The sequence below is a fragment of the Canis lupus genome, chromosome 28, assembly GCF_003254725.2.
Source record: "Canis lupus dingo isolate Sandy chromosome 28, ASM325472v2, whole genome shotgun sequence".
Classification (NCBI taxonomy): domain Eukaryota; kingdom Metazoa; phylum Chordata; class Mammalia; order Carnivora; family Canidae; genus Canis; species Canis lupus.
Window position 1 is genome coordinate 16,570,530 of NC_064270.1, and position 26,243 is coordinate 16,596,772.

At 37.2% G+C, this 26,243-nt stretch overlaps 1 protein-coding gene across 3 annotated transcripts in view; it reads right to left on the minus strand.

Annotated features, from left to right (window-relative positions):
* The window catches only part of CFAP43 (cilia and flagella associated protein 43), a 112,785-nt gene continuing 86,542 nt past the window's right edge, over positions 1-26,243 (minus strand). For all 3 annotated transcript variants that reach the window (XM_025467120.3, XM_025467121.3, XM_025467119.3), the window contains 14 exons: positions 24,953-25,042; positions 24,577-24,657; positions 23,820-23,945; positions 21,657-21,776; positions 19,347-19,454; positions 17,332-17,418; positions 15,499-15,587; positions 13,310-13,523; positions 12,067-12,179; positions 10,903-11,062; positions 3,344-3,508; positions 1,436-1,516; positions 433-586; positions 1-244 (listed from right to left, as the gene is read on the minus strand). In XM_025467120.3, coding sequence (XP_025322905.3) covers positions 78-244; positions 433-586; positions 1,436-1,516; positions 3,344-3,508; positions 10,903-11,062; positions 12,067-12,179; positions 13,310-13,523; positions 15,499-15,587; positions 17,332-17,418; positions 19,347-19,454; positions 21,657-21,776; positions 23,820-23,945; positions 24,577-24,657; positions 24,953-25,042 — 1,755 coding nt within the window. In that variant the 3' untranslated portion in view covers positions 1-77. The remainder of the gene's footprint in view (positions 245-432; positions 587-1,435; positions 1,517-3,343; positions 3,509-10,902; positions 11,063-12,066; positions 12,180-13,309; positions 13,524-15,498; positions 15,588-17,331; positions 17,419-19,346; positions 19,455-21,656; positions 21,777-23,819; positions 23,946-24,576; positions 24,658-24,952; positions 25,043-26,243) is intronic.

Consider the following 26,243-nt stretch of genomic DNA (forward strand, 5'->3'; position numbering starts at 1 on the left):
TGGGAGAAAAATACCATTTTAATGAAATGAAATTATTTTTTAAATCATTGGTTGTCTTGTGTGTTCCACCAGCGTTTTTACATTTGAACAAGTGCAGGAAATGTTTTCATCCTTAATCGTTCAAGTTCAGTCTGCAGTATTAAAATTTGTTCAGCTTGTTGTTTTGCAATATTTGTTAACTTTTGTTGTTCCATCATGTTTTCATATCGTTCTTTGGCAATCTTTTCACAAGTCAGTTTAGACCCTACCCCAAAAATGAAGAAGAGAATTAGTTGGATTACTATCTAAGGCATTCAAATATAGAAACAGCACTCAGAATCAGTTAAACATGTGGAAGAAATGCTGGTAGCTTTGTAACTACTGACCAGATTTCAGGAATGGTAGTAACTTTTAAAGAAACCTACAGTTGAGTGAAGAAAAAAAAATTCTTACCCACTGCATTACAGATCTCTTTCCTTTCGGAGATAGCAACCAGCTCTTCTCGTAAATTGCAGCTTAGAGTATAATTTGCTATATCTTTTTGATTGCTGTACCTTCCCAGTTTTTTTAGTAGTTTTTTGCAGTTTTCCACATTCTTTTTGTGGGTCTGAAATTTTTGTTTCCATGACACCCCAAAAAATAATTTTGAAAGAAAAGTATTTTATAAAGACACTATTTTTAAAATTTAAATTCATTATCATCAAGATATCATTTTATCACCATATCCCTACTGCCTAACATAATGCCTGCACACAGTAACTAAATTATTTAAAAGTAGCATGATATTTTAATACCTGAATTTTAAAAAAATTTAGAATTTTTTAGATATTAAAAAAAAACACATAAAGCCTTGAGATTACTTCTTTTCCATCTTTTTTTTTTCTTTTCCATCTTATATATGCTATACAATCTACACTGAGCATTTGTTAAGCAGTTATGAGAAAACAAAGGCATTACAACTCCAAGGAAAGACCATCAACATTCTGTTACATAAATCACAACTTAATGTGAAACTGGGAATTCACATACACTTAGATATCTCCCAAGGGGTTAATTCTAGTATTAAAATAAATGCTTCAGGGATCCCTGGGTGGCGCAGCGGTTTGGTGCCTGCCTTTGGCCCAGGGCGCGATCCTGGAGACCCGGGATCGAATCCCACATCGGGCTCCCCGTGCATGGAGCCTCCTTCTCCCTCTGCCTGTGTCTCTGCCTCTCTCTCTCTCTCTCTCTTTCTGATGACTATCATAAATTAAAAAAAAAAAGAAAGTGCTTCAGTCTACCACACTTTTTATGGTTGCAAAGACACCATTCAGGGGCCTCTAATTAGATCATGAATGTCAAAAAAGGACCATGATTTTATTAAGCTGTGTTTGAATTCATTATTTGGAACACTATTACTTTGTTTAAATAATTCACAACTGTTGGGATTATAAGGATCAATAACTTTGAGACCTACCTTCTCTAAAACAGCAATGGTTTGCTCCATTATTCCAATCTGAATGGCAATCAGAGTCTCATAGTTTGGTTCATTTAGGTACTTGGAGAAGAAAAAAACCCCAAAATATGTAAGAATATTTTTCTCTATTCTTTCAATAGGTAACTTTATAAAGCAGTCTTAGTTTTGAAAGTTACCAATTTCATAAAAGTTATCTAAGATTGATATGACTTTTGTGCCATAATATTTATTTATATTTGGCTATTGATAATTTACCTGTATATTAATAATTACAAATGCCTAGAGTTTATTTTCTCCTTTATTCAACTCACCAAATACTTACTGTCTATCTAATTTGAGTCATTAATTAAGAATGTTCGAGTTAAAGGTACTAAGGAAGATACAGAGATAGATAATATGACTATAGCTTTCAAAAAAAAAAAAGTAGACATGATTAGTTGCCAGAAAATGTGTATAGTGACATGTAAACTCAAAGGTGGTTTGAGAAAGAATGTACTGGAGAAACCCAGAAGCTTTTTAGAGCAGGTAGCATTTAACTAGACTTTGAAAAATAGATTTGGGATGTGAAAAAAAAATAAGGAAAGATATTTCAAGTTAAAAAACTAATGAGCAAAGGCACAGAGTAAAATCCTAGAAAATATTAATGTTTGGTTTGATAATACTGATGTATATGAGGAACAGTGGGAATGAATTTGAAAAGTTAGGTTGAAGGGTGCAGAGCACCCACCTAAAAATTTCATAATTTGTTTGCCAGGAAGAAGTTGCAGTTTAAAATGTTTTAGGAGAGTAGTAATGTTATTAGAACTGAACAGCAATATTAATCTGACAGTAACATATAGTATCGATTGGATAAGAGAAAGCCCAAAGGTCAAGAGACCAGCTAGGAATTTTTTTTTAAGTTTATTTTTTTAAGTAATCTCTACACCCAACATGGGGCTTGAAATCCCTGCGGATCAAGAGTTGCATGCTATTCCAACTGAGCCAGCCAGGTGTCCCCCAGTTAGATCATTATACAATAGTCTAAATCATGGAAAAGAAAAACTGAGCCAGGCTAATGGCAGTGGAGATAAAGAATAAATAGGTAAACTAGGCAAGGCTTGAAAGACAGGGGAGAGGGAAATCAAAGATGACTGCAACTATAAGCCTGAGTAAGTGGTTGAAAAGAACAAAAATGAGCACATTAAGAAGGGTTGCTGTTGAGAGGTGGGAATGTCAAAATAGAGCTTGAGGGAGATCAGGAATAGAGAACTTGGATCAGTCTTTTAGAAGTGGTCACTGAAGTTAGAAAAATCGAGATTATCAAAGGAGAGGGCATAGAAGGAAGCAGAGCTAAAGGCAGGATTGTAAAGAATAGTCATATTTAAAATTTAGAGGGCGCCTGGGGAGCACAGCTGGTTGAGTGTCTGTTTCTGCTCAGGTTGTGATCTCTGGGTTATGAGATGGAACCCTGCAAGGGGCTTCCCGCTCAGCTCCGAGTCTGCTTGAGATTCTCTCTCACTCTGACCCTCCCACTTGTGCTCTCTGTCTCTAAAATAAATCAATCTTTAACAAAAAAAAAAAAAAAAAAAAAGAGTTAGAAGCAAAAGAGAATTCAGTAAAAGAGGCAGAGTGGCCTGACATGCAAGAAAAATAGAAGAAAATAGAGTTGAAAACAGCCAGAGGAATGAGCAGTTAAGATGGTCAAATTGCTACTGACAGTTGAGGGATAGTGATAACTGGAGAACAGACCCCTGGATCTGACAATTAGGAAATCCTTGGAAGACAGAAGAATTCATAGACATATCCATGAAAAACAACTGGCTTAGAATGTGCTTAATATTACAGAGGCATCTTAGTAGATACTGTTTGAATGAATGAATACATTAGTGAATGAAATTAAAATTATACGGTGGGGCAGGGAGAACTTACCTTTTGACGATCTCTTGAAAAAAATAGCATCTGAATATCCCAAGCCTTCTGATTTAGATCTTCCATTTCCATCTCCATTTTCTTATGTTCCCACTCAATCTGAAATATTCCTTTGTGGACATCTTTACTTTCCATCATGCTAGCAACTTTCTTCTGTCCTTGAGTCTTGAAAAGAAGTACATTTTGATATTCATAGGACTCTGCATACAGAATATCTGAAGCTGAATGCTATTCTTAGAAAACACTTGGATCACAGAGGTAATTGCATCATCTTTTTAAGAAATTATTTTTATTTAGATTTTTGAGAGTAAAAGCACATGTGTGAGTTGGGGGAGCAGAGGGAGAGGGAGAGAGAGAGAATCTTAAGCATGCTTCATTGCCAGCATGGAGCCCCATGAAAGGCTTGATTTCACAACCTGAGCCGAAATTAAGAGTCAGATGTTTAACTGACTGGCCACCCAGGCACTCTTCTATCTTCTTTTAAAAAAATGTAGCAGATATTAAAAAAAAAATGACTGATCACTAAAAAGCTGATAGGTACTAAACAGAAAGGATTATCAAATACATTTGAATGGCATAGCTAATTTACTTTAATATGTCAATTATAAGGCAGGAACTCCTTTTGCCATCATCAATCTACCAGTCTGTATGCATTTGTACCCTGACTCTGCTCTACTTCCTGACACTATCAACAAAGGATTGATTGTAGGGATGCCTGGGTGGCTCAGTGGTTGAGCATCTGCCTTCAACTCAGGGTGTGGTCCTGGGGTCCTGGGATCGAGTCCTGCATCAGGATCCCTGCGGGGAGGGAGATTGCTTCTCCCTTTGCCTGTGTCTTTACCCCCCTCTTTCTGTGTCTCTCATGAATAATAAAATCTTAAAAAAAAAAAAAAACCCACAAAGGATTGTAGTTTAATGCTGCTAGGCACAATGATATCAGGTTTGTAGCTAGTGGAAAAGCAAAAAAATAAAAAAATAAATAAAATTGAGTGAGTTAAATACATTTAAACACCTAGATATTTTGCACTTACTTCAAATTGCCTACATGAAGTTGAGGAATATTCTTTTTTTAATTTTTATTTATTTATGATAGTCAGAGAGAGAGAGAGAGAGAGAGGCAGAGACATAGGCAGAGGGAGAAGCAGGCTTCATGCACCGGGAGCCCGATGTGGGATTCGATCCCGGGTCTGCAGGATCGCGCCCTGGGCCAAAGGCAGGCGCCAAACTGCTGCGCCACCCAGGGATCCCGAGGAATATTTTCATGAAGTTCTCCCAGACTGCTAATACTGAAACTCTAATGTCTCTAAAATAAATTTGTGTAAGAGTTCCATCGGTTAACATTTTACCTTTCCTCTCTTCCTCAAAAGCTTAGCTTTTTGTAGTTCATGCCACTATATTATACCACACCACCTACTATTCTTTTTAAAAATTATTTTTATCTTATGATCACAGCTTTGCCTCTCAATTCCTTGAATTTCTCACTTTCAATGATCCCTTCTCCATCTAAAGACACCCAACTCCCACAATCATACCCTTGACCTTGTATATACCAGCTTCAAAATTTTCAGTTCAAGCATTTCTCTAGGGTAGCATTCCTCAAATATTAGAGATATTGCCCTACCATAGGAAATTAAGATTTTGTTTGCAGAAATTTTTGGCTGATACAACTGGAGGGAAGTATTGCTACTGGCATCTAGAGGATAGATGCCAGGGATGCTACTAAACTTTGTGATACACAGAATATCTCTCACAACAAATAATCATCTGGCCCAAAATGTCAATAGTGCCAAGGTTAAAAAACACTGTTGTAGAGCTACCACATCTCCTTTCTGCTCTCCTTTGGTCAACTTTTTGACCTCTTGCCCAAACTTTCCACTGTTCTTATCAAGTAACTGACATAGTGCACTAGTTCCTTATCGTTGGAGCCATTTCTCTCATGATTTTCAAGTTTCCTCTCTCACTGGCAACTCTTTCTCAGTTTTGCTACTGACTCCTTCTCTGTTATATCTATCAGAATTGGACTTTGGGCATCGGCCAACGTCCCATTCCTAGGTGGTCTCAAGCATTCTCATGGCTTAATCAATCTACCAGTCTGTATGCATTACCAGTCTGCATGTATGCAGATGTACTGCAATCTACCAGTCTTATGCATATGTAAATATCTATATGTGATAATTCATATGTATTTATTTGTATGTGATCTATATATAGAATACTTCTAAGTTTATATCTCAGTTCTAAATTCTGTCCAGTTGATATTTCCATTGGAATGGGTCTTTAAAAAATTTGTTGATTTGAGAGAGAGAGAGAGAGAGTATGTGCATGCTGGGGTGGGGGGCGGGGTGGCAGAGGAAGAGAGTAGAGAGAATCTCCAGCAGACTCCCTTCTGAGTGAGGAGCCAGATGCAGAGCTTGATCCCATGACCCTGAGATCATGACTTGAGCTGAAATCAAGAGTCAAATGCTCAAGCCACCCAGATGACCCTCCACTGGAATGTTTTATGTGTATTTCAAATTAACAAAGGCCCAAACTCTTTGTTTTATGTCCCAGCCCAAAACTACATGTTCCGTCTTTCTCATATCAGTTAATGACACTATCATCTACTCAGTTGCTCAAAAGCTAACATTTTTGGAATTTTTTTTTTAAGATTTTATTTATTTATTCATAGAGACAGAGAGAGAAAGAGAGAGGCAGAGAGAGAAGCAGGCTCCATGCAGGGAGCCCGATGCGGGACTCAACCCGGGTCTCCAGGATCACACCCCAGGCAGCAGGCGGCGCCAAACCGTGGCGCCACCGGGCCTGCCCAACATTTTAGGATTAATTCTTGATCTTTCTCTTTACCATTCACATTGTATCCATCAGCAGTTTTGATAATGATTTTTGCACCTACACTAACAACAAAATATGAAGGAGAATTTAAGATATTCTGAGGAAAAAAAAGATATTCTGAGAAAATAAAGCTGATGGAGTTCTTCATTAGTAGACCTCCAGTACCAGAAATCTAAAGGGAGTCCTTCAACCTGAAATTAGAAGGCACTAGACAGTAACTCAAAGTCATAAGAAGAAATTTTAAAAAATTAAATTAAAAATGCAACTACATAGGTAGATATAAAGTCAGTACTATTGTATTTTTGGTTTGTAAGTACTTTTTTTCCTGTATGATATAAAGGAAAAAATGCACAAAACATTAGTTATAAATCTATGTTAATGGACACATAATGCATAAAGATGTTATCTGTGACAATAACAGAAAAGGTGAGGGACAGAATTGTATTGGAGTAGAGTTTTATATTCTAGTGAAACTAAGTTGGTGCTAATTTGAATTAGTTTGCTATAAAACTAAACTGTCGGGCAGCCCCGGTGGCGCAGCGGTTTGCGCCGCCTGCAGCCTGGGGTGTGATCCTGGAGACCGGGGATCGAGTCCCGCATCAGCCTGCTTCTCCCTCTGCCTGTGTCTCTGCCTCTCTCTTCGCTCTCTCTGAATGAATGAATAAATAAATCTTAACAAAAACAAAAAAACCTAAACTGTCAGTTGTAATCCCCATGGTAACCACTAAGAAAATAACTAAAATGTATATAGCAAAGTAAAAGACAAGGGGATCAAAATGGTACTCTGCAAAAATATCAACCATATACAAAAGAAGGCAATAATGGAGGGATTGAGGAACCAGAAAATATGATAGAAAACAAATAACAAAATAGTAAAGTCCTTTTTGTTTTTACTAGCAATTACTTTAAATATAAGTGGATTAAACTCTATAATTAAAAGGTAGAGAGAGGCACAATCAATTTAAAAAATGATCCAATAATACTCTGTCCAGAAGAGAACTTGAGATTCAGTGACACAAATAGGTTGAAAATGAAAGGATGGAAAGATATCATCTGGGCAAATTGTAATCAAAAGACAGCTGGGGTGCCTATACTAATATCAGACAAGCACATTATTTGCTGATAAGAGGCTAATGCTCTAGGAAGATATAGCAATTATAAACACATATATTTTAAGAAGAGAGCCCCAAAATATATGAAACAAAAGCCAATAGAATTGAAGAACTAGTTCCATAATAGAAAAAAAATTAGAGATTTCACCATCCCACTTTCAATAATGGATAGAACAAGTATATAGAAGATCAATAAGGGAATAGAGGATTTGAACACTATAAACTAATTAGACCTAAGAGACATACACAGAACACCACACTCAATAACAACAGAATACACATTCTTTGAAAGTGCAAATGGAACATTCTCAAATATAGACCATATGTTAGGTGATAAAATGAATCCTAATAGATTTTAGAAGAAATCTAGAAAATTTTGAAATAAGACAAAACATCTGTTCTGACCACAAGGGAATGGAACTAGAAATCAATAATAGAAGGAAAAGTGGAATATTCACAAATACATAGAAATTAAATAACACATTTTAAAATATAATAGGTCAAAGAAGAAATAACAGGGGATATTAGAAAATACTTCAACATGAATGAAAGTGAAAACATAACATGCCAAAACTTATGAGATGCATCAAAAGCAGTATTGAGAGGGAAATTTATAGCTGTAAGCATATATGTTAAAAAAGGAGAATGATCTCAAATCAATAATCTAACTTTATACCTTATAAGATTATTAAAAGAAGACCAAATTTAACTCAAAGCCATTAGAAGGAAATAGGAAGATTAGAAGAGATAAATGAAATAGAAAGTAGGAGATCAGAGAGAATAAATGAAACCAAAATCTTTTAAATCAAAATTGACGAATCTTTAGCTAGAATAAGGAAAAGGAGAAAAGACTCAATTTGCTAAAATCAGAAATGAAATTAAGGACAGTTGCTACTAACCTTACAAAATTCAATAAGAATATAAGAAAATACTGTGAACAATTGTATGCCAACAAATTAGATAAACCTAAATGAAATTGAAAAAGTCTAGAAACACGCAAACTATAAAATCTGACTCAAAGAGTAACAGAAAAATCTGAATAAACTATACTAACTAAAGACTGAAGCAGAATTTAAGAACCTCCCAACAAAATAAAAAGCCCAAGACCAGAAGACTCCATTGGTGAATTCTACCAAATATTCCAAGAAGAATTAATACCAATTCTTCTCAAACTCCTTGTAAAAATAGAAGAGGAGGGAAATACTTCCAAACTCATTTTACAAGACCAGCATTACTCCACAAGAAAAGAAAATTACAGGCCCATATTCCTGATGAACATAGATGCAGAAGTCCTCAATAAAATATTAGCAAACCAAAGCCAGCAGTATGTTAAAAGGACTGTATACAGATACACACACTCCTAGATATATGCTCAAATTGCTGAAAACTAAGACAAAGAGAAAATCTCAAAGGCAGACATATTACATTAAAAGGAACAAAGAGGGCAGCCCCGGTGGTGCAGCGCTTTAGCGCCGCCTGCAGGCCGGGGTGTGATCCTGGAGACCCAGGATCCAGTCCCACGTAGTCCCATGTCGGGCTTCCTGCATGGAGCCTGCTTCTCCCTCTGCCTGTGTCTCTGCCTCTCTCTTCGCTCTCTGAATGAATAAATAAATAAATCTTAAAAAAAAAAGTAATAAAGATTTAAAAGTAGACAGTAGTCTGCTTGTTAGAAACTCTTAAGTCAGAAGAAAATGAACACCTTTAAAGTGAAAGGGATGAAAGAAGAGGAAAAACCCTGCCAATCCAGGGAACCTGGCAAACAATCAACAATGAAGGTGAATCAAAGACAATTTCAGATAAAGATAAACTTAAGAGAATTCATTACAGGCAGACTTGCAATTCAGTTAAAGGTTCTTTAAGCAGAAGATTACAGTACAAGACACACCATTTAATCCACACAAAGAAAGATCTCTTGACATAGTGAAAATGGAAGGAAATAGAAAACGCTTCCAAGATCTATAAAGAACTTCTTAAACTCAACACCAAAGAAACAAACAATCCAATCATGAAATGGGCAAAAGACATGAACAGAAATCTCACAGAGGAAGACATAGACATGGCCAACATGCATATGAGAAAATGCTCTGCATCACTTGCCATCAGGGAAATACAAATCAAAACTACAATGAGATACCACCTCACACCAGTGAGAATGGGGAAAATTAACAAGGCAGGAAACAACAAATGTTGGAGAGGATGCGGAGAAAAGGGAACCCTCCTACACTGTTGGTGGGAATGTGAACTGGTGCAGCCACTCTGGAAAACTGTGTGGAGGTTCCTCAAACAGTTAAAAATATACCTGCCCTACGACCCAGCAATTGCACTGTTGGGGATTTACCCCAAAGATACAAATGCAATGAAACGCCGGGACACCTGCACCCCGATGTTTCTAGCAGCAATGGCCACGATAGCCAAACTGTGGAAGGAGCCTCGGTGTCCAACGAAAGATGAATGGATAAAGAAGATGTGGTTTATGTATACAATGGAATATTACTCAGCTATTAGAAATGACAAATACCCACCATTTGCTTCAACGTGGATGGAACTGGAGGGTATTATGCTGAGTGAAGTAAGTCAGTCGGAGAAGGACAAACATTATATGTTCTCATTCATTTGGGGAATATAAATAATAGTGAAAGGGAAAATAAGGGAAGGGAGAAGAAATGTGTGGGAAATATCAGAAAGGGAGACAGAATGTAAAGACTGCTAACTCTGGGAAACGAACTGGGGGTGGTGGAAGGGGAGGAGGGCGGGGGGTGGGAGTGAATGGGTGATGGGCACTGGGTGTTATTCTGTATGTTAGTAAATTGAACACCAATAAAAAAAAAATAAAAAAAAAAAAAAAAAAAAAAAAAAAAAAAAAACCTAATGACTTCAAAATACATCATTATCTGGCCCATCAAAAAAAAAAAAAAAAAAAAAAAAAAAAAAAAAAAAAAAAAAAAAAAAGAAAACGCTTTTTTCTTATTTTTCATCACTCTAAATGATAATTATTCTAAAGCAAAATGATGGCAATGTTTTGTGGGCGTAGAGCGTTTGCATAAAGTAAAATATATGACAACATTAGTATGTAATTCCCACATAGTAAAAAATCTCCAAATATTTGGAAATTAAATAACACACTTCTAAATAGCCCATGAATCAAAAAAGAAGTTACATGGGAAATTAGAAAATATTTTAAATGGAAAGAAAATGAAAACACAAAATGTCAAAATTTGCATAATACAGCTAAAATGGTGCTTAGAGAGAAATTTATAACATTAAATACTTATATTAGAAAATAAGCAAGGTCTGAAATCAATTATATAATCTTATCTAAAATTAGGTAAGTAGACTGAGCTTAACAAAATGATGGCATATTAGATTGAACATTTAACTTTGTAGTTCTGAACTTTTTATACCTTAGAATCATCTGGGAGCTTTAAAAAATACTATGCCTAGGGGTGGGGCCTGGACACATTCATAAAGTTCTTTAGGTGATTCTAATATACAGCCAGGGTTAGGAATCACTGATTTAACTGAATGAAAATTATTTATCACAGAAATGGGAGAATAATGAACAAATTTGGTACAGCAGGTGGTATGTTGGCTTTCTTCTCCATTAAAAATGATAATTACCCGAATCACAGAATTCAAGTCTTCAATTATGCTCTTGTTGATGAGAATAGCATCAGGATACTCTAGTAATAACTGAAAATTTTCCAGCTCCACTTGTCCTTGTTTAAGGAGAATTTGGATTGTCAAATTCAACTGGAATCTCACTTTCTCCTCCTGCAATCTACATTGAAAAGACTTCAAAGTAAGTAAGTAGACTTCAATATTTCAAATTTGACCTATTATCTGAGAACATAAAATTCAAACTTAATTTTCAGCTTAAATTTCAAACTTAAGCTGAAGGAAAACCTACTGGAGATTAATGCAGAACATCTTTTCCTGATGATGAGCTTTCTTGGAGGTCTTTATGATACCTCCTCTTGTTGCTATGAATAACACTTGGGCTGCTCAAAGAATGGTATGGGCAAAAATACATTAGTAAAGTTTTTGCTTTATGATTAAGAAAAGATTCATATAATTTTGGTTGCAAGTAGAAAAAATTGAGATGCTACCAAATATCATATTTATTAAAGTTCTGACTTTATGTATTGACTTCTGATATTTTATTAACAATGTTTAACCTGCATGCTACTTCTATGTATTTCTTGCTAAGTCCCATTCCTCCTTATAGTCTAGATCTGAGGATGATGTATAGTGATGAATTTGGGAGCATCAGAGAACCATTTATCAAAGTGGTTGCAAATATGGAAGAAGTGAAGCAAGGACTTACAGCAGTATCCCAATCACTCAGCAAAATACAACAAAGCTCTCTTAAAGGAAAAAATATTAGCTGGTTCGTTGTCTACATGGGAACTTATTGGATATCTGCTTAGTCTTCCACAGCGTTTTCTTGTGTGCCTTGAGCCCCAAAGTGCTGACTAGCAGGAACAAGGTCTTTGTATTTTTATGGGGAAGGAGCAGGTTAAAAATAGTAAGATTTTCCCAACACTTGCCTGTTTCTAATAAGAGCAATGGAACCCGTAGGTAAGTTCCATTCTGAAGTAAGGTCTTCTGTAACAAAATGCACTTTTTCAAATAGAATTTATAAAGCTCAGCAAGAGAGACCAGCCCATACCAGCTGTAAACCAGCAAGTAGGCTTTCTGCCCCATGACAACACAATCTAACTTAGTCCTAGACTTAGTCCTTAGACTCTGTGTGAATGTACATGAATGAAAGTTTCAAATTACACCGTGAGTTCATGGAGCACTTTTTCAATTTCCTGTTGCAACTTCTCATCATCTTCTGTTCTCCTCTGGAGGAAAGCCATCATTTCCATTAAGCCAGCCGCTTTCTGTTTTACCTAAAGGAACCAAACCACAAACATCTCAGAGCATATGGGGCTTTAGAAATAAAAGCAAACTAATTTTAAAGAACTTTAGAAAGCATACATGTTTTAACTTAGATACAAAGCTTTAGAAAGCCCATTTTTCTAGGAGATTAATACGAATTTAAATCCCTGCCATTATGTAATATAAGATACCTAAAACTTACATGGCACATTCCATGAATAATTTGAAAAATATTATATTTGCTTCTCACTAAAAAACAAATATGCAAGAAACTGTAATTTTCCTTATATCTTATCTTAAAATTTGTTCTTGTCATCTTAGATAAAATGATAAAATCATAGATTCCTCAGCAAAAATATGCCATGCTGATGCTTGTGGCACTGAATTTAGGGAATTTTGCGGAGAGGAGGCAAAGGGAGGTCAAGAAATAGCAAGAAGAAGGAATCTTTTCCCAATTAATACATTCTCAAATTATTACCTTTGCCACATTAAAAAAAGTATTCTAGCAAATGTAAAGTAGGTTCTAGTGAAATATAATTCTAATCTATGCTAAAAGGGATGAGGACAACTCAAGACCAGGGCAGAGAGAAGGGAAGTTGTATCTACAACAGTGCTGCCCAAGAGAAACACAAGAGCCATAAATGCGAGCCATGTATTTAATTTTCAATTTTGCTGAAGCCACATTATAAAAAGTGAAAGGAAATGGTGAAATTAATTTCACTAATATATTTTATTTGATACAATATATCCCAAACATTATGACTTCAACTGTAATGAATATAAAAAATATTGAGACATTTTCCATTCCTTTTTCATACTAAGACTGCTAAATCCATATATATTTTCTACTTATAACGTGTCTTAATCTGGCCACATTATTTCAAATAAACAGAAACCACATGTGCCCAGGGGCCACCATTTTGGACAGCATGGACCTATAAGTATAGACCTATACTTAGCCCTCAATACCTCTAAGGTTAATATTTTATCTCATCATTTTACTAACATTACTAACTACTATCCTAGCAGGAAAACCTAAATAATTAGAATTTCTGGAAGCATTGATCAACATAAACTATATATTTGATATTAGTACACTGAAATGAAATGAAATTGAATATAATAAAATGTTATTATATACCTTCTGCTCATTTTCCACTTTCGCTCGTCTGGTCATGCAGAAATGTTCCCAGACCGAAGGGTCCAAGCCTTCTGGCATGTTATTAATATTGTCCAAGTCATCCATGGCTTTCATCAACTGGGCAAATGTATCCTTACTCAATTTCCCAGATTCTGGTCTCTCTCCAAAAGGCACAATACTGGCTGTGTCTAAGTGAATTTTCTGTTTGTGAATCCTGGTATTAGCAATAAAAACCCATCAACCTTTCATATTCTCACACACAAGAAATCAACTGTTAAATGATACAACTCTTAGCATCAGTACGACATTGCATGACACTTTCTTTTGGCAAGTGGAGGCTGGTAGGTGGATTATTCCAAAGAGAAAAGCATCCACTTTGACCTTCTTCCATACTTCTGGATGCTCAGAATGTGACCTTGGCTGGAGTATCGATGTCCTTAACTGTTGTCAGCACTGGCAGCTTTACCTGCACTAAAGAAGTCTCCCTTCCGTGTATTTTAAGAAGGCAAGTACATGCCCAAGAGGAGTGTGGATATTCCGTGGTTATGTCCCACATATCCTCTGCTAGTATCCTTGTTGCAGATGAGATTAGCCTGGAGTATTTCAGATATAAACTGAACTAGAGAAGCACCTTTAAAAATCTACATTAATAGAATAGTTTTGTTTCCCTGGGCTCTCGTTGGGAAGGAAAGAAATGTACAAAGATTTGTACTGGGCACTCACTATCAAGATGCTTTACAATATGCTGTGAGTTACTATTGTATCCTCTTTCTCTAGATGAGGGAAGTCTGGGAAGTCTGTTGATCCAAGACCCCAGGTCTGATAGATGATAGAGTTAGAAGCTAATTATGTTTGACAATGAAGCTTATAATTTTTCCACTGCTGCCTCCCAATATGTGGGAAGTGTTCCTTCTTTCTTCATTAAGACTTATTATGATTCACTCCTTTAAAAATAGGGAAACCAAGATATGAGGCATGTTCTAGATTGAATTTCCTGGATTGCATATAACCTGTTAAAGGTGAGAGAACGAGTTTGTATCTTAGACACAAATAAGCCTACACTTTTGTGACCAGTTCCATGATTTCTAGCTTACCTTTGATTGAGAATTATGGAAATTTGAGTTTGTAAAAATTTGGAAATATGTGAAATAAATTCTAATGCTACTCTCAGTATAAAATCCAGATATTTTAGGGGCAGCCCCAGTGGCTCAGTGATTTAGCACTGCCTTCAGCCCAGGGCCTGATCCTGGAGACCTGGGATTGAGTCCCGTGTCAGGCTTCCTGCATGGAGCCTGCTTCTCTCTCTGCCTCTCTGTATGTGTCTCTCATGAATAGATAAATAAAATCTTAAAAAAAAAAAAAAGCCCAGATATTTTAGAACCCTTTTTCATAATGATTATTTTCAGTCATTTATACTGGCATTTTCCAAACTTTGTCATGAACACAATCACTTGAGATGTCTAAGTGGTCAAATATGTTTGGAAAATACTGCTTACTCTATTTTTTTTTTTTTTTAAGAGAGAGAGAGCATACACGTGCACAGGAGTGGGGCAGGGGAGGGGCAGCAGGAGAGAGAGAGGAAGAATTTAAGCAGGCTCCATGCTCAGCACTGAGCCTGACTAGGGGCTAGATCTTGTGACCCTGAGATCATGACCTGGGCAGAGATCAAGAGTCAGATGCTTAACTGATTGAGCCATCCTCTCTATTTTTTATACATGGAGATCCAAAGGCCAAAAACAAAGAGAAATTCTTCAGTAAACTGCTTAACTTTTTCTTTTAACCTAGTATTTCCCCAAACTTATTTGTTCTGGAAGCCTTTTACATGTAATTCTAATTTATACTACAAGAGCGTCATATTTGCTAGTACAAATCTTGGGAAAAATTATAGATCTGTATGCCATCTATGTCTTAAGAGGAACTACTTTCATAGCACTATGATAGTACAGTGCTTACCTAGATACTTAGTTTTCAGAAAAATGAAATTATTTTTCTTCATTGCTTACTTTAAGATGTAAGAATAATCTAAAAAAACCCCTGAGTCATGATAAAGACACTTGAACATTTTCACATAAAAGATGTTATACTGAATATTTCCATCTAGTTGGGACTGAAAAAGCCAAAATCTAATAACACTCCTCTTCATTTATGAACTTTTTTTCTCAAAAAATGATAGCAAAGAAGAAACAAACCTTGGTCGGCGTTTAAAAAGTTTGTAGAGTATATCCACCTGATGACTGGGAATTTCAGAAAATTCTTTTTTAAAGCTGCGATCCAGAACCTAAGAACAGACATATCATTGCTTGGATTGCAACTTTGTTCAGAAGCCCTTTCTTTAGAGATGTGTGGGAAATATCAGAAAGGGAGACAGAACATAAAGACTCCTAACTCGGGATCCCTGGGTGGCGCAGCGGTTTGGCGCCTGCCTTTGGCCCAGGGCGCGATCCTGGAGACCCGGGATCGAATCCCACGTGGGGCTTCCGGTGCATGGAGCCTGCTTCTCCCTCTGCCTATGTCTCTGCCTCTCTCACTTTCTCTCTCTGTGACTATCATAAATAAATAAAAATTAAAAAAAAAAAAAAAAAGACTCCTAACTCTGGGAAACGAACTAGGGGTGGTGGAAGGGGAGGAGGGCGGGGGGTGGGGGGCAATGGGTGACGGCACTGAGGGGGGCACTTGACGGGATGAACACTGGGTGTTATTCTGTATGTTGGTAAATTGAACACCAATAAAAAATAAATTTATTAAAAAAAAAGAAGCCCTTTCTTTGTTGACAATACTCTTCAAAATATAGGGTTGAATGACTTTGTTTTAAAAAATCCATGAAAATTTGATTTATAAAGTAGACTTGTTTAAGGGTGATCACTCACTATACAAGGATTTATCAAAGATTCATTTTGAATAGGAAGTACCTCTGTGAATTATAAATATTATTTCATATAAGGTTCTAGAAATCATTCAGAACTAAAATTTAACAAAATAATACCCGTATGCAAAATATGCAAGGTATTCTATTCTATTCTATTCTATTCTATTCTATTATGTTTTTCTATCTTATTCTTTTACATTATAAAACTACTCATCATACATATGATCCAGTAATTCAACTACTGGGTATTTACCTGAAGAATATGAAAACACTAATTCAAAAAGATACATGCACCCCTATGTTTACCACAGCATTATTTACAATAGCCAAATTTTGGAAGCAACACAAGTGCCCGTCGATAGATAGAAGGATAAAGACGATGTAATATGTGTATATTACATCATATATACGTGTGTGTGTAGTATATATATATATATATATGTAAATATATGTTGGAATATTTACTCAGCCATAAAAAGAATGAAATCTTGCCATCTGCAAAAAACACAGATGGACCTACAGAGTATAATGCTTAAGTGAAGTAAGTCAGTCAGAGAAAGGCAAATATCCCATGAATTTAAGAAACAAATGAACAAAGAAAAAAAGAGATACACAAAAAACCATACTCTTAAATATAGAGAATAAACTGATGGTTACCACAGGGGAAGTGAGAAGGGAGATTAGGTGAAATAGGTAATGGGGATTAAGAGTACACTTTATCATGTGTAATATATAGAACTAAGTAATACATAGAATTGTTGAATCATTACATTATACATCTGAAACTAATATAAGACTATACACTAATTATACTGGAATTAAATAAAAAAAATTCTGGTCATTGTCTACTAACTTGATTTCTTGACCAACTAGTGAGGACTGCAACTTAAAGTCTGAGAAGCCCTAAGGTCTTGGTGACTTCTCTCTCTCTTTTGTACAAGAGAAAATTTAAACCAGAGAAATTTATAAAAATTTATTTTCCACAGTGATTATCAGAAATAGCAATGGCTCAGAATGAAATTCACTGATAACTGAGAATTATAAGCGGGGGGCGGGGGGAATCTATGAGGAAATTAAATTATATCCCTGTGAATCTTCCCCAAATCTAAGCAGCATCTCTACTGCATTGGTAAGTGGGTAACATAATAGCTCTCACTTTATCTTCTGCCAATAAGTTGTCATAGTTTTCCTTGTACACATCAAGGTCTTCTCTGGATTTCTGGATGGCCTCTGAAGACTGGTTCTATAATAACATCAAGAATAGGTCATTGGAACTGAGTTTTTCAGGATAAACAAAAATATTGGGGATGCTAAAAATTAGAAATTTCCTAGTACAAGATAAATATGTCAGTGTAATATCCATTATAGATAACATAGCAGAAAGTTAATCAATTGGAGACTTTGAAAGAACAAACATCTAATCACCTGTTTCTAAGTACAGCCCGCTATGTGAGTGTGTGACTATGGAGCAGAGAAGTATGATGATAAAACTGCAGTCTTGGGATTCATATGGGCCTGGCTTCTGACAGACTGAATATATAAACAGGCAATGGCCAGACCATATATACAAATAGAACTCTGACCCACAACCCATGTAGCAACTAGCCAGGAAACCAAACCATATCCTCAGCAGCAATCAGTCCCAGACTGTCAGGATTTGATTAATAACTTTCAACTTTCCTAATTTTTGCCACCATTTCCGGCTTAGGACCAAACAGAGAAAGCTGAATATGCTCCGCAAATTAATCACATAGGTTGCCTGTCTTCTAATTAACTTGCCCCTGACTTCCTTGTGCCAACAACTTATTATTTTTTTAAGACTTTATTTCACAGAGAGAGAGAGAGAGCAAGTGAACACCTGTCCGGGGCGGCGGGGGGGGGGGGGGTGCGGGGAAGGGGGCAGGGCAGTAGCAGAGGGACAGAGAGAAGCAGACTCCCTATTGAGCAGGGAGCCCCATGGAGCTTGATCGCAGGACCCCAGAATCACGACCTGAGTCGAGTGCCCTTTCATGCCAACGATTTCTAATCAGGGTGCATCTGAAGCTCTCTCCTCATTCCATTATAAAGCTTTCCCAACCCCCTGCCTACCTTTGAGAGTCTGCCAAATACAAGTGATGGTGGCCGATTCCTTATTATATGTATCAAGCTCTGAATAAGCATTTCCAAGTCTTGCTGTTTCAGATTCTAATGGGTGACTTAGACATGTTAGTAGCCTCTCTAAGATGGTCTCCTCACTTCTGGAACAACTCCAGTACCTTGCAAGGTTGCTATGAATAGGGCTGCATTCAGAAGGTGCTTTGCATATGCTATTTAATGGGCTTTTAGCAAAAACTAAGTTCATATGCCATATATATGATACTTTAAATCATTCATTTGTAAATATTCTTTATTAATACTACTAATAAAAAATGACATCTTTAAAAATTATGTGACAAGCATTTTGCATTCATTGTGTCTTTAATGAAACATATCTATTCGTGCTATTTACTAGAGTTTTCCAGAATATGACAGCTTTTCATTCTATAAGCTAACATGTTACTTACATGTTCAGCAAACCTTAGGGTTCCAAGTGATCCAGGGAGAACGATATCCCCAGAGAGGAGCTTACAAAGAGCTTAAAAGGTTATATGTTCTGTCCAAGGTCCCACAGTCCCACAGCCAGCCAGTGGTTAAAAGTACGTCCTTTCAACCATGAAGCTATATTGTCTCATTTTATAAAATCATATGTTATATGAAAGTCTCATGATTCTTTTGAGTAAATTATTACAGATGCAGAATCATATAACTTCCTGCATGAACAGATAAGAGCGGGTGCTTTCACCTGACCCTGGAGCCAAGTCCCTGACAGGGAGCCAAGGAACACATGCAGCTGAGATGTATGTGAAAGGAAGGAAGGGTCTAGGTGTGTGAGCTCTTGTTTTTTAAAAAAATATTTACTTGAGAGAGCAAGTGAGCATGAGCAGGGGGAGGAGCAAAGGGAGAGGAACAAGATGACTCTGTGCTGAGTGCAGAGTCTGATTCAGGATCGATTCCAGGACCCCAAGATCATGACCCCAGCTGAAGGCAGGTGCTTTACCCATTGAGCCACCCAGGTGCCTCTGAGAGCTTGTTAAACAAGGAGCATGTCTATTAGAAAATACTTGTACTCAAGCTATCAAATACTATTCTTACTTTCTCCTCCTGCTTCCTTGCAAGGTAGTTGTTCAGAAATGCTTCTCTGGAGTTTATTTCTTCATCCAACAGTAAAGAATATACAAGATTATTTATTTTCAATTCCTCCTGTAGAAACATTTTAACAGGTGGAGAAAATGATCACTATGTCTATTTGAGAAGGGATTTTTTTAAAAAAGATTTTTATTTATTGTTTGACGAGGGAGAAGAAGCAGGAGGAGTGGCAGGCAGAAGGAGAAGGAGAAGCAGACTCCTCTGAGCAGGGAGCCTGATGCGGTGCTTGATCCCAGGACCCCGGGATCATGATCTGAGCCGAAGGCACATGTTCAACTGACTGAGCTACCCAGGTGCACTGAGAATGGATTTTCTACTGAGGGTCAGACTGGACTCTCATCAAACAGGTTTACAAATAAGAGAAATCCTTTTTTTTTTTTTTTTTTAAGAGAAATCCTTTTTAAGAAAAAGGAAATACAGACTGAGGCACCAACTACTCAGTTATTTTACCTTTTTCCTTATAAGATAAAACATATATACTGAAAGATACATAAGACAATGTATAGTTTAATGAGTTATTGCAAAGGGAAACACCCTTGCATTTACTACACTGTTCGGGAAATAGAACCTTCCCATCCCAGAAGCCCTCTTATGTGTGTCCCCTTCACAATCTTAAGCCCAGTGATAACCACATTCCTGACATTCACAGTAATCACTCCCTTGTGTTTCTTTAAGGTTTTATCACCCAGGTATAGCTCTCTAGGACACAATAGCATAACCTGCCCATTAAAAAAATTGTCACATTTTGGGATCCCTGGGTGGCGCAGCAGTTTGGCGCCTGCCTTTGGCCCAGGGCGCGATCCTGGAGACCCGGGATCGAATCCCACGTCAGGCTCCTGGTGCATGGAGCCTGCTTCTCCCTCTGCCTGTGTCTCTGCCTCTCTCTCTCTCTGTGTGTGTGACTGTCATAAATAAATTAAAAAAAATAAAAAAAAATTGTCACATTTAAAAAATCTCTTATAATCCATTGGTTCCCTTCCACCTCTTTCCTCTCTTCACATTTATTTGTAGTTTTACCTTGTCTGGGTTTTGCTATCTGCATACATAATGGTGAGTTCCTCAGTATCCTTCATCTCATGTGCTTTCTGAAAACTGGCAGCTGATCAGAGGCTTGATCAGACCCATGTTTGATTCTTTTGGCAATACTGTAGGTGATACTATGTTCTTTGATCAGGACACAATAATATTAGGGTGTCTGCCTTTTTTGTTAGTAACTGTAGACACTCCATATCTAGGTCCATTATCTATGAAGAGTTGCAAAATGGTGGTATTCTATTTTTATTGTTCCCTTTTCACTTACTAAAATTCTTTTATAAATAAACAGATGCCTCTCCTTGTCTGCAGTATAGTTACCTAGTGGTACAGTTTATATAGGAAGGCAGAATCAATACATGATGCTTTCCCTTTATCAGTTTTTACATAATAAATTGGCTTTTATCCTCTGAAGGTGAACGATAGGCATTTTTCTTTTTAAAATATCACCAATTCACAAATTTAAACAACTTTGGTAGATTTTAGTTAGTTGCAATGATTATCATTTGTTGAATCTATTTTTTTTTTTTTTAATTCATAAGAGACACAGAAAGAGAGAGAGGCAGAGACCCAGGCAGAGGGAGAAGCAGGCTCCATGCAGGGAGCCCGATGTGAGACTCGATCCTGGGACCTCAGGCATTAAACCACTGAGCCACTCAGGGATCCTTCCCTCAGAATTTAAAGGCTTCCCTCTTTGGTTTTCTTGCTTCTAGTTACTGTACACTTCATTTATATTCCTACTGCTGAATCAGATTAAACCAGATTTTTCATTGGATTTTTTGGGGCAGGTAGATTATTCATGTATTTAAGACATAGTATGAGCCTAGCCCTTTGCTAGTTGCTGAAGATACAGGGATGAAAAAGACAGACTTCAAGGAACTTACAGTTTTGGGAGCATTAAAAAGTTATCTAATGTAAATTGAAATTCAGTTGCAGTAAGTAACAGAAAGTTAAAGAGTTGAGCATATACTGGGAAGCTCTAACCTAGTCTGAGGAACTGGCCTGTGAGCTGGGACTTGACAGATGAGTAGATGCAGGCCAGGAGGCAGAGCTGGGAGGAAGGGGCATACTGGTGTGGTCAGGGTACCAGAGGAAGAAGTGTGGCAGGTGAGGCTGAAGCAGGACCACGGTGCCAGAAAGGGTGTTGGTCTTTTTCCTAAGAACAAAGAGAAGCCCTGGAGGCTCCTTAAAAGAGAAGGTCGTGTAACTAAAGCTTTTATTTACCTGGTTAACAACCATTTCTGCCTTCACTCTTCTTTCAAAGAGTCTTTTCAAATGTTCATCAAAAGTCTGTGTGCTTTCTTGAATGGAGTTTTGAAGTTTCTTCATTTCTGCTTCTAACGACTGAAAGGAAGCCAATCGCAAAGTTAACATTTAGGAAAATCAAATGGTCCAAGGAAGGGGTGTTCACATTTTGCTGCAAGGGAGGGGCTGGGGAAGAACAGGCCTTGTGAAGTGTCCTGGGCCCTCCACCCTCTTCAACCAGAGATGTTCCACTTGGATCTGTTTAATGTATTGTGAGTCTGAGATTTTTGCTTTAAAAAGATTATACTAAAAAAAAAAAATAAATAAAATAAAATAAAATAAAATAAAATAAAATAAAAAGATTATACTAGGAAAAAAAAAAGGAAATAACTGGTCATGGCTAATGGTGCAGGCAGAGATAAGCCTAGTAAAACAAATCACAGCAGGGATCCCTGGGTGGCGCAGCGGTTTGGCGCCTGCCTTTGGCCCAGGGCGCGATCCTGGAGACCCGGGATCGAATCCCACATCAGGCTCCGGGTGCATAGAGCCTGCTTCTCCCTCTGCCTGTGTCTCTGCCTCTCTCTCTCTCTCTCTGTGACTATCATAAATAAATTAAAAAAAAAAAACACATCACAGCAAATCTTTCTAGAAAATTCTGACTTCCTCCTTAAGACAGAAATTTCCAGGTACACAATCTGGCTCTAAAAAATAATCTTGATTTTTTTTTTTTTTAAGCCATGACCTATCTTAATGGAAGTTTTTAGATTTTAAGGAAAAAAAGACTGAGTATGTAGATATATAGGTAGAGACAGAGATAGAAACATACATTAGATATAGGCGGATACAGACATAACACATATACTTGTTCTTGTTTTCAGTATATGTTGTCTCCAAAATAACTGTATCAGGGGAAAAAAGTCCCACCCACTCTGTCTACCTGCCCCCCCTTTTCTGAGATTCCACCAAGATGCAGAGCTAAGCACACAGTAGGTAAGTAGAAAGCTATAAATTTATATTTATTTTTAAAAATATTTATTTATTTATTTAAGAGAGAGAGAGAGAGAGAGCCCCTATCCAAGTGGGGGGAGGGAACTAGAGTTTGCGCTGAGAAGGACCCAATAAAGACTAAGGTCATTAGAGGGAAAGCAGTCAGTGTATTTTCTCTCCCCACTGCATGGTGCAGGTGCAGAAAACGCTGACTAGGGCTTTAGTCAAGGCGGGCTTTTACCCACTGAGGACGACCAAGGAGCAGGGAGGTGAGAGTGTAGGCAGCAGACTATTTCACAACACAAGACCAAGGAACAAATGCCACCACCTAGACTCCCTAACTGCTTGAAATTTTTACTGCATTCAAGACTGATCATTTTGGCTTTTCTGCAAATACTATCTTTGGATGAAATGTTAGAGCACTGTTAGAGGTTTGCAGTGAATAAAAATGGGAATAGGGTAACAATAGGTTCAAAGAAGTTGCTCATGAGATATAGCTACTATAAAGCTGACGAAGTGTCCTGCCTCCAACGATGGCATGATTTTACCTTCTTCACAGAGTAATAGATATTTTTATCTGTACACCATCAGCTTTTATATCTCTATTATAATTGTAAGCAATTTTAATGTGGGAATGTTTCTTTGTGATGCAAAGAGATAACGGTAGGAGAACTACCTTGCAAATATCTCAAGTGAGAACTGTAAAGTATTTGCTATTGATTGTCCTTCTTCTGTCAAGTCCTCTCCTTGGGATTGAGAAGACATCAAGCAGGAGTTATTACTGAACTCAAACAGATATAGAAGACACAGAGTAGTGCCTAGAACATACTCTAAGGGATGTTCTTAAACATTTGAACAATGAATGGAGGACCAAATGAATTGTAACAATGTGGGAAATGTTGAAATCAACAAGAACTTAAAAAGAAAACAAAGTGACTGTTGCAATATATTCTTTTTGTTTCTTTTTTTCTTTTTGTTTCAAATTGTGCTAACTCTTCAAATTTATTTCTACCCACTTCCCCAAGTTCTCTTGAAAATTTAGGCTGAAACAGTATTCTTAAACTACTAATGACACTGAGGGAATCTTTTCACTTAATTTGAAAAGATATTGAAACAAAACCTTGGTAGGGTTTATTAATTCTTTGCTCCTCTGACCTTTCTATACTTATCTCTTTCTTCATTTAACTCTTTGACTTTCTTCTCATAGTCTTTGAATTGTTTCCTCTCCTCTTCAGACCACAGAGTATCAGCTTTTGCCATGAAAGGAGGTTGAGGAATCACCTGAAGATGAAATGGAAAGCATACTCTGTGGCTCAAACATAAATACAGCAGTATGGTAAAAGTTCAGAGTTATCATTACAGTTAAAAAAAGGAACCCTTTAAAAATAGTATATAGTTCTTTATAGATACAGTTTTTCACATTGGCAAGACAATAGCCTGACACTTTGATTAAAGGATATGAAAAAGTTACAACTATTTTTCTGTGACATAAGTGAGGATGGGTAATTTGGGATGTACAGAGACTCTTAGGTGACAGGTTCAGAGATGTGTGTTGAGATTTTCAAAACTAGAACTACACCTGAGCTCCAGAAACACTTATGACAGAAATCAAAGGGAATGTTTCTTGTTCAGAGAATTACAGATGCAACGTTATCACTGCTTTTTATAGAGACCAAAACCACTATGGTTGCTTGTTTTTGTTCTTTTATCTGCTTTATGTAAGATGGGGAAGCAAGCCTGGGGTTTCAAATTTCTTATTTGTCCAATGTGGTATGTTTATGAGGTCCTGGGAGGTTGTATATTTGTTGCTGTAGAATTTCTAAAACTTGGGTTAATATAGACAAGAACAATCAAATTTGAGTAGCTCTCTCTACCCTGTTCCACCTTCCATAAGAATGTCCAGAAATCTTACCATTTTCAAAATATCTTCCTTCTTGACTTCCAGGACTCCGCCCATCATGTCCATCAGGGCTCGGCGCCTTGTGTCGGGACCCTGGAAAAGAGCCAGGGTCAGGGAGGGCAGCTGAGACAGAGATCTGGCCCTCTGGTGGCACCAGAGGCAGACACCTATCCAATGTTAGAATGACTGCATTTAGATTTGGGGAGGGTGGTGAGTGGTATGGAGAGAAGAGGAGAAGGAAGCCACTGAGATTCCAGGGACCTCTGACCATGACAAATGTCTTGATGTGTTTCTATAGTGGAGTAAAGTACAAGACTATTCTACCAAATTAGCAACAAGTATCCCTAAAGAAAGAGGGTCTTAGGTACATTTGAGCAAAACTGCATACCTGTGTCAGAAGCTGTTGCTCCATCTCATGGGTCATGGTCAATTCTGCTCTGCCTTTTAGCCACGGATTAAGAGTTTTCTGAGCTGCAATCTGAACAAGAAAATGTAGTTTTCTGCTGTTATTTTTACAAAATTTAAACCAAACCTTCCTTCCACACAAACCAAGGAAGAGGTTAGAAAGTATGAAGAGAATAAAGGAACCATCCAGGTTTCCTATCTTGAAATAAAGATGAGATCTAAAGAGGATTGAAAAAAATCAATCATAACTTCTATATTAACTCTCACAGCTCTTCTCCATTACTAAAGAGATTATAGCAGGGATCTGATTTAGACTAGGGTGGCAAGAGAGGGGTTCAAAGGAGTGTCTTCTAAGCTAAATTCTGTTGGATGAGGGCCCTGAAAGGTCAATAGCTTGGAACATTCAAGCAATTATGGGAATGCAAATGTGGCCAGCCCAGAGCAAGTAGTGAGAGCAGCTGAAGAGGAAGGGGGCTGTGGTAGGCAGTCACAAAGGGACTTGCTATCTGAAGAGAAATGAGCAGCCGCTGCAGGGGTTTAAGCAGGGGAAAGATATCATAAGTTTAGCTTGTAACAAGATCACCCTCCTGATGTAGAGGAGATTACAGAAGAAGCAAGTGTAGTGAAGTTAAATTATGCACATACAAGAACTGTCCACAGCAGGATTATCAGTGAGAGCTGCAGAGTGAGGTCCTTGTTATTACTGTGCTCCAGAGTTTTAGGTTGGCAAGAGTCTGGTTCTGGAAGAAATTATTTCCTTAAGCAAGTACAGTAGACTGTAGAGATAAGGATGTACTCTGAAGGATAAAGGTTTGGGTTCAGATTCCAACTCTGTCACTTACTAACATTGTAACTGTGGTCAAGCTACTTAATCTCTCTGTGCCTCAGTTTCCTTATCTGTAAAATAGAGGTAATAGTAGTACCTATCTTATAAGGTCTTATAATGATAAATTAGTCTCCATCTACCTAGGGCACTTAGAACTGTATCTGGCTTTTAATAGGGACTGAATAAGTGTTTGCTATTATTTCTAAGCAATACTATTACCTTTTTTGTCCCAAAGCAGTCACACTTGTTTCATATGAGCAAGGACTTTTAAAAAATATTTTCTAGTATTTCTTATGTTTTAGAAGTAAAATATGGTTATATTTAAATTGTTTTATTTAAGCATTTACTTGTAACCACCTCTAGCCAAACACCTTTTAAGAAGGCTGACCAGTGGGGTACCTGGGTGGGGGCTGTTGGTTAAATGTCTCACTCTTGATTTCTGCTCCAG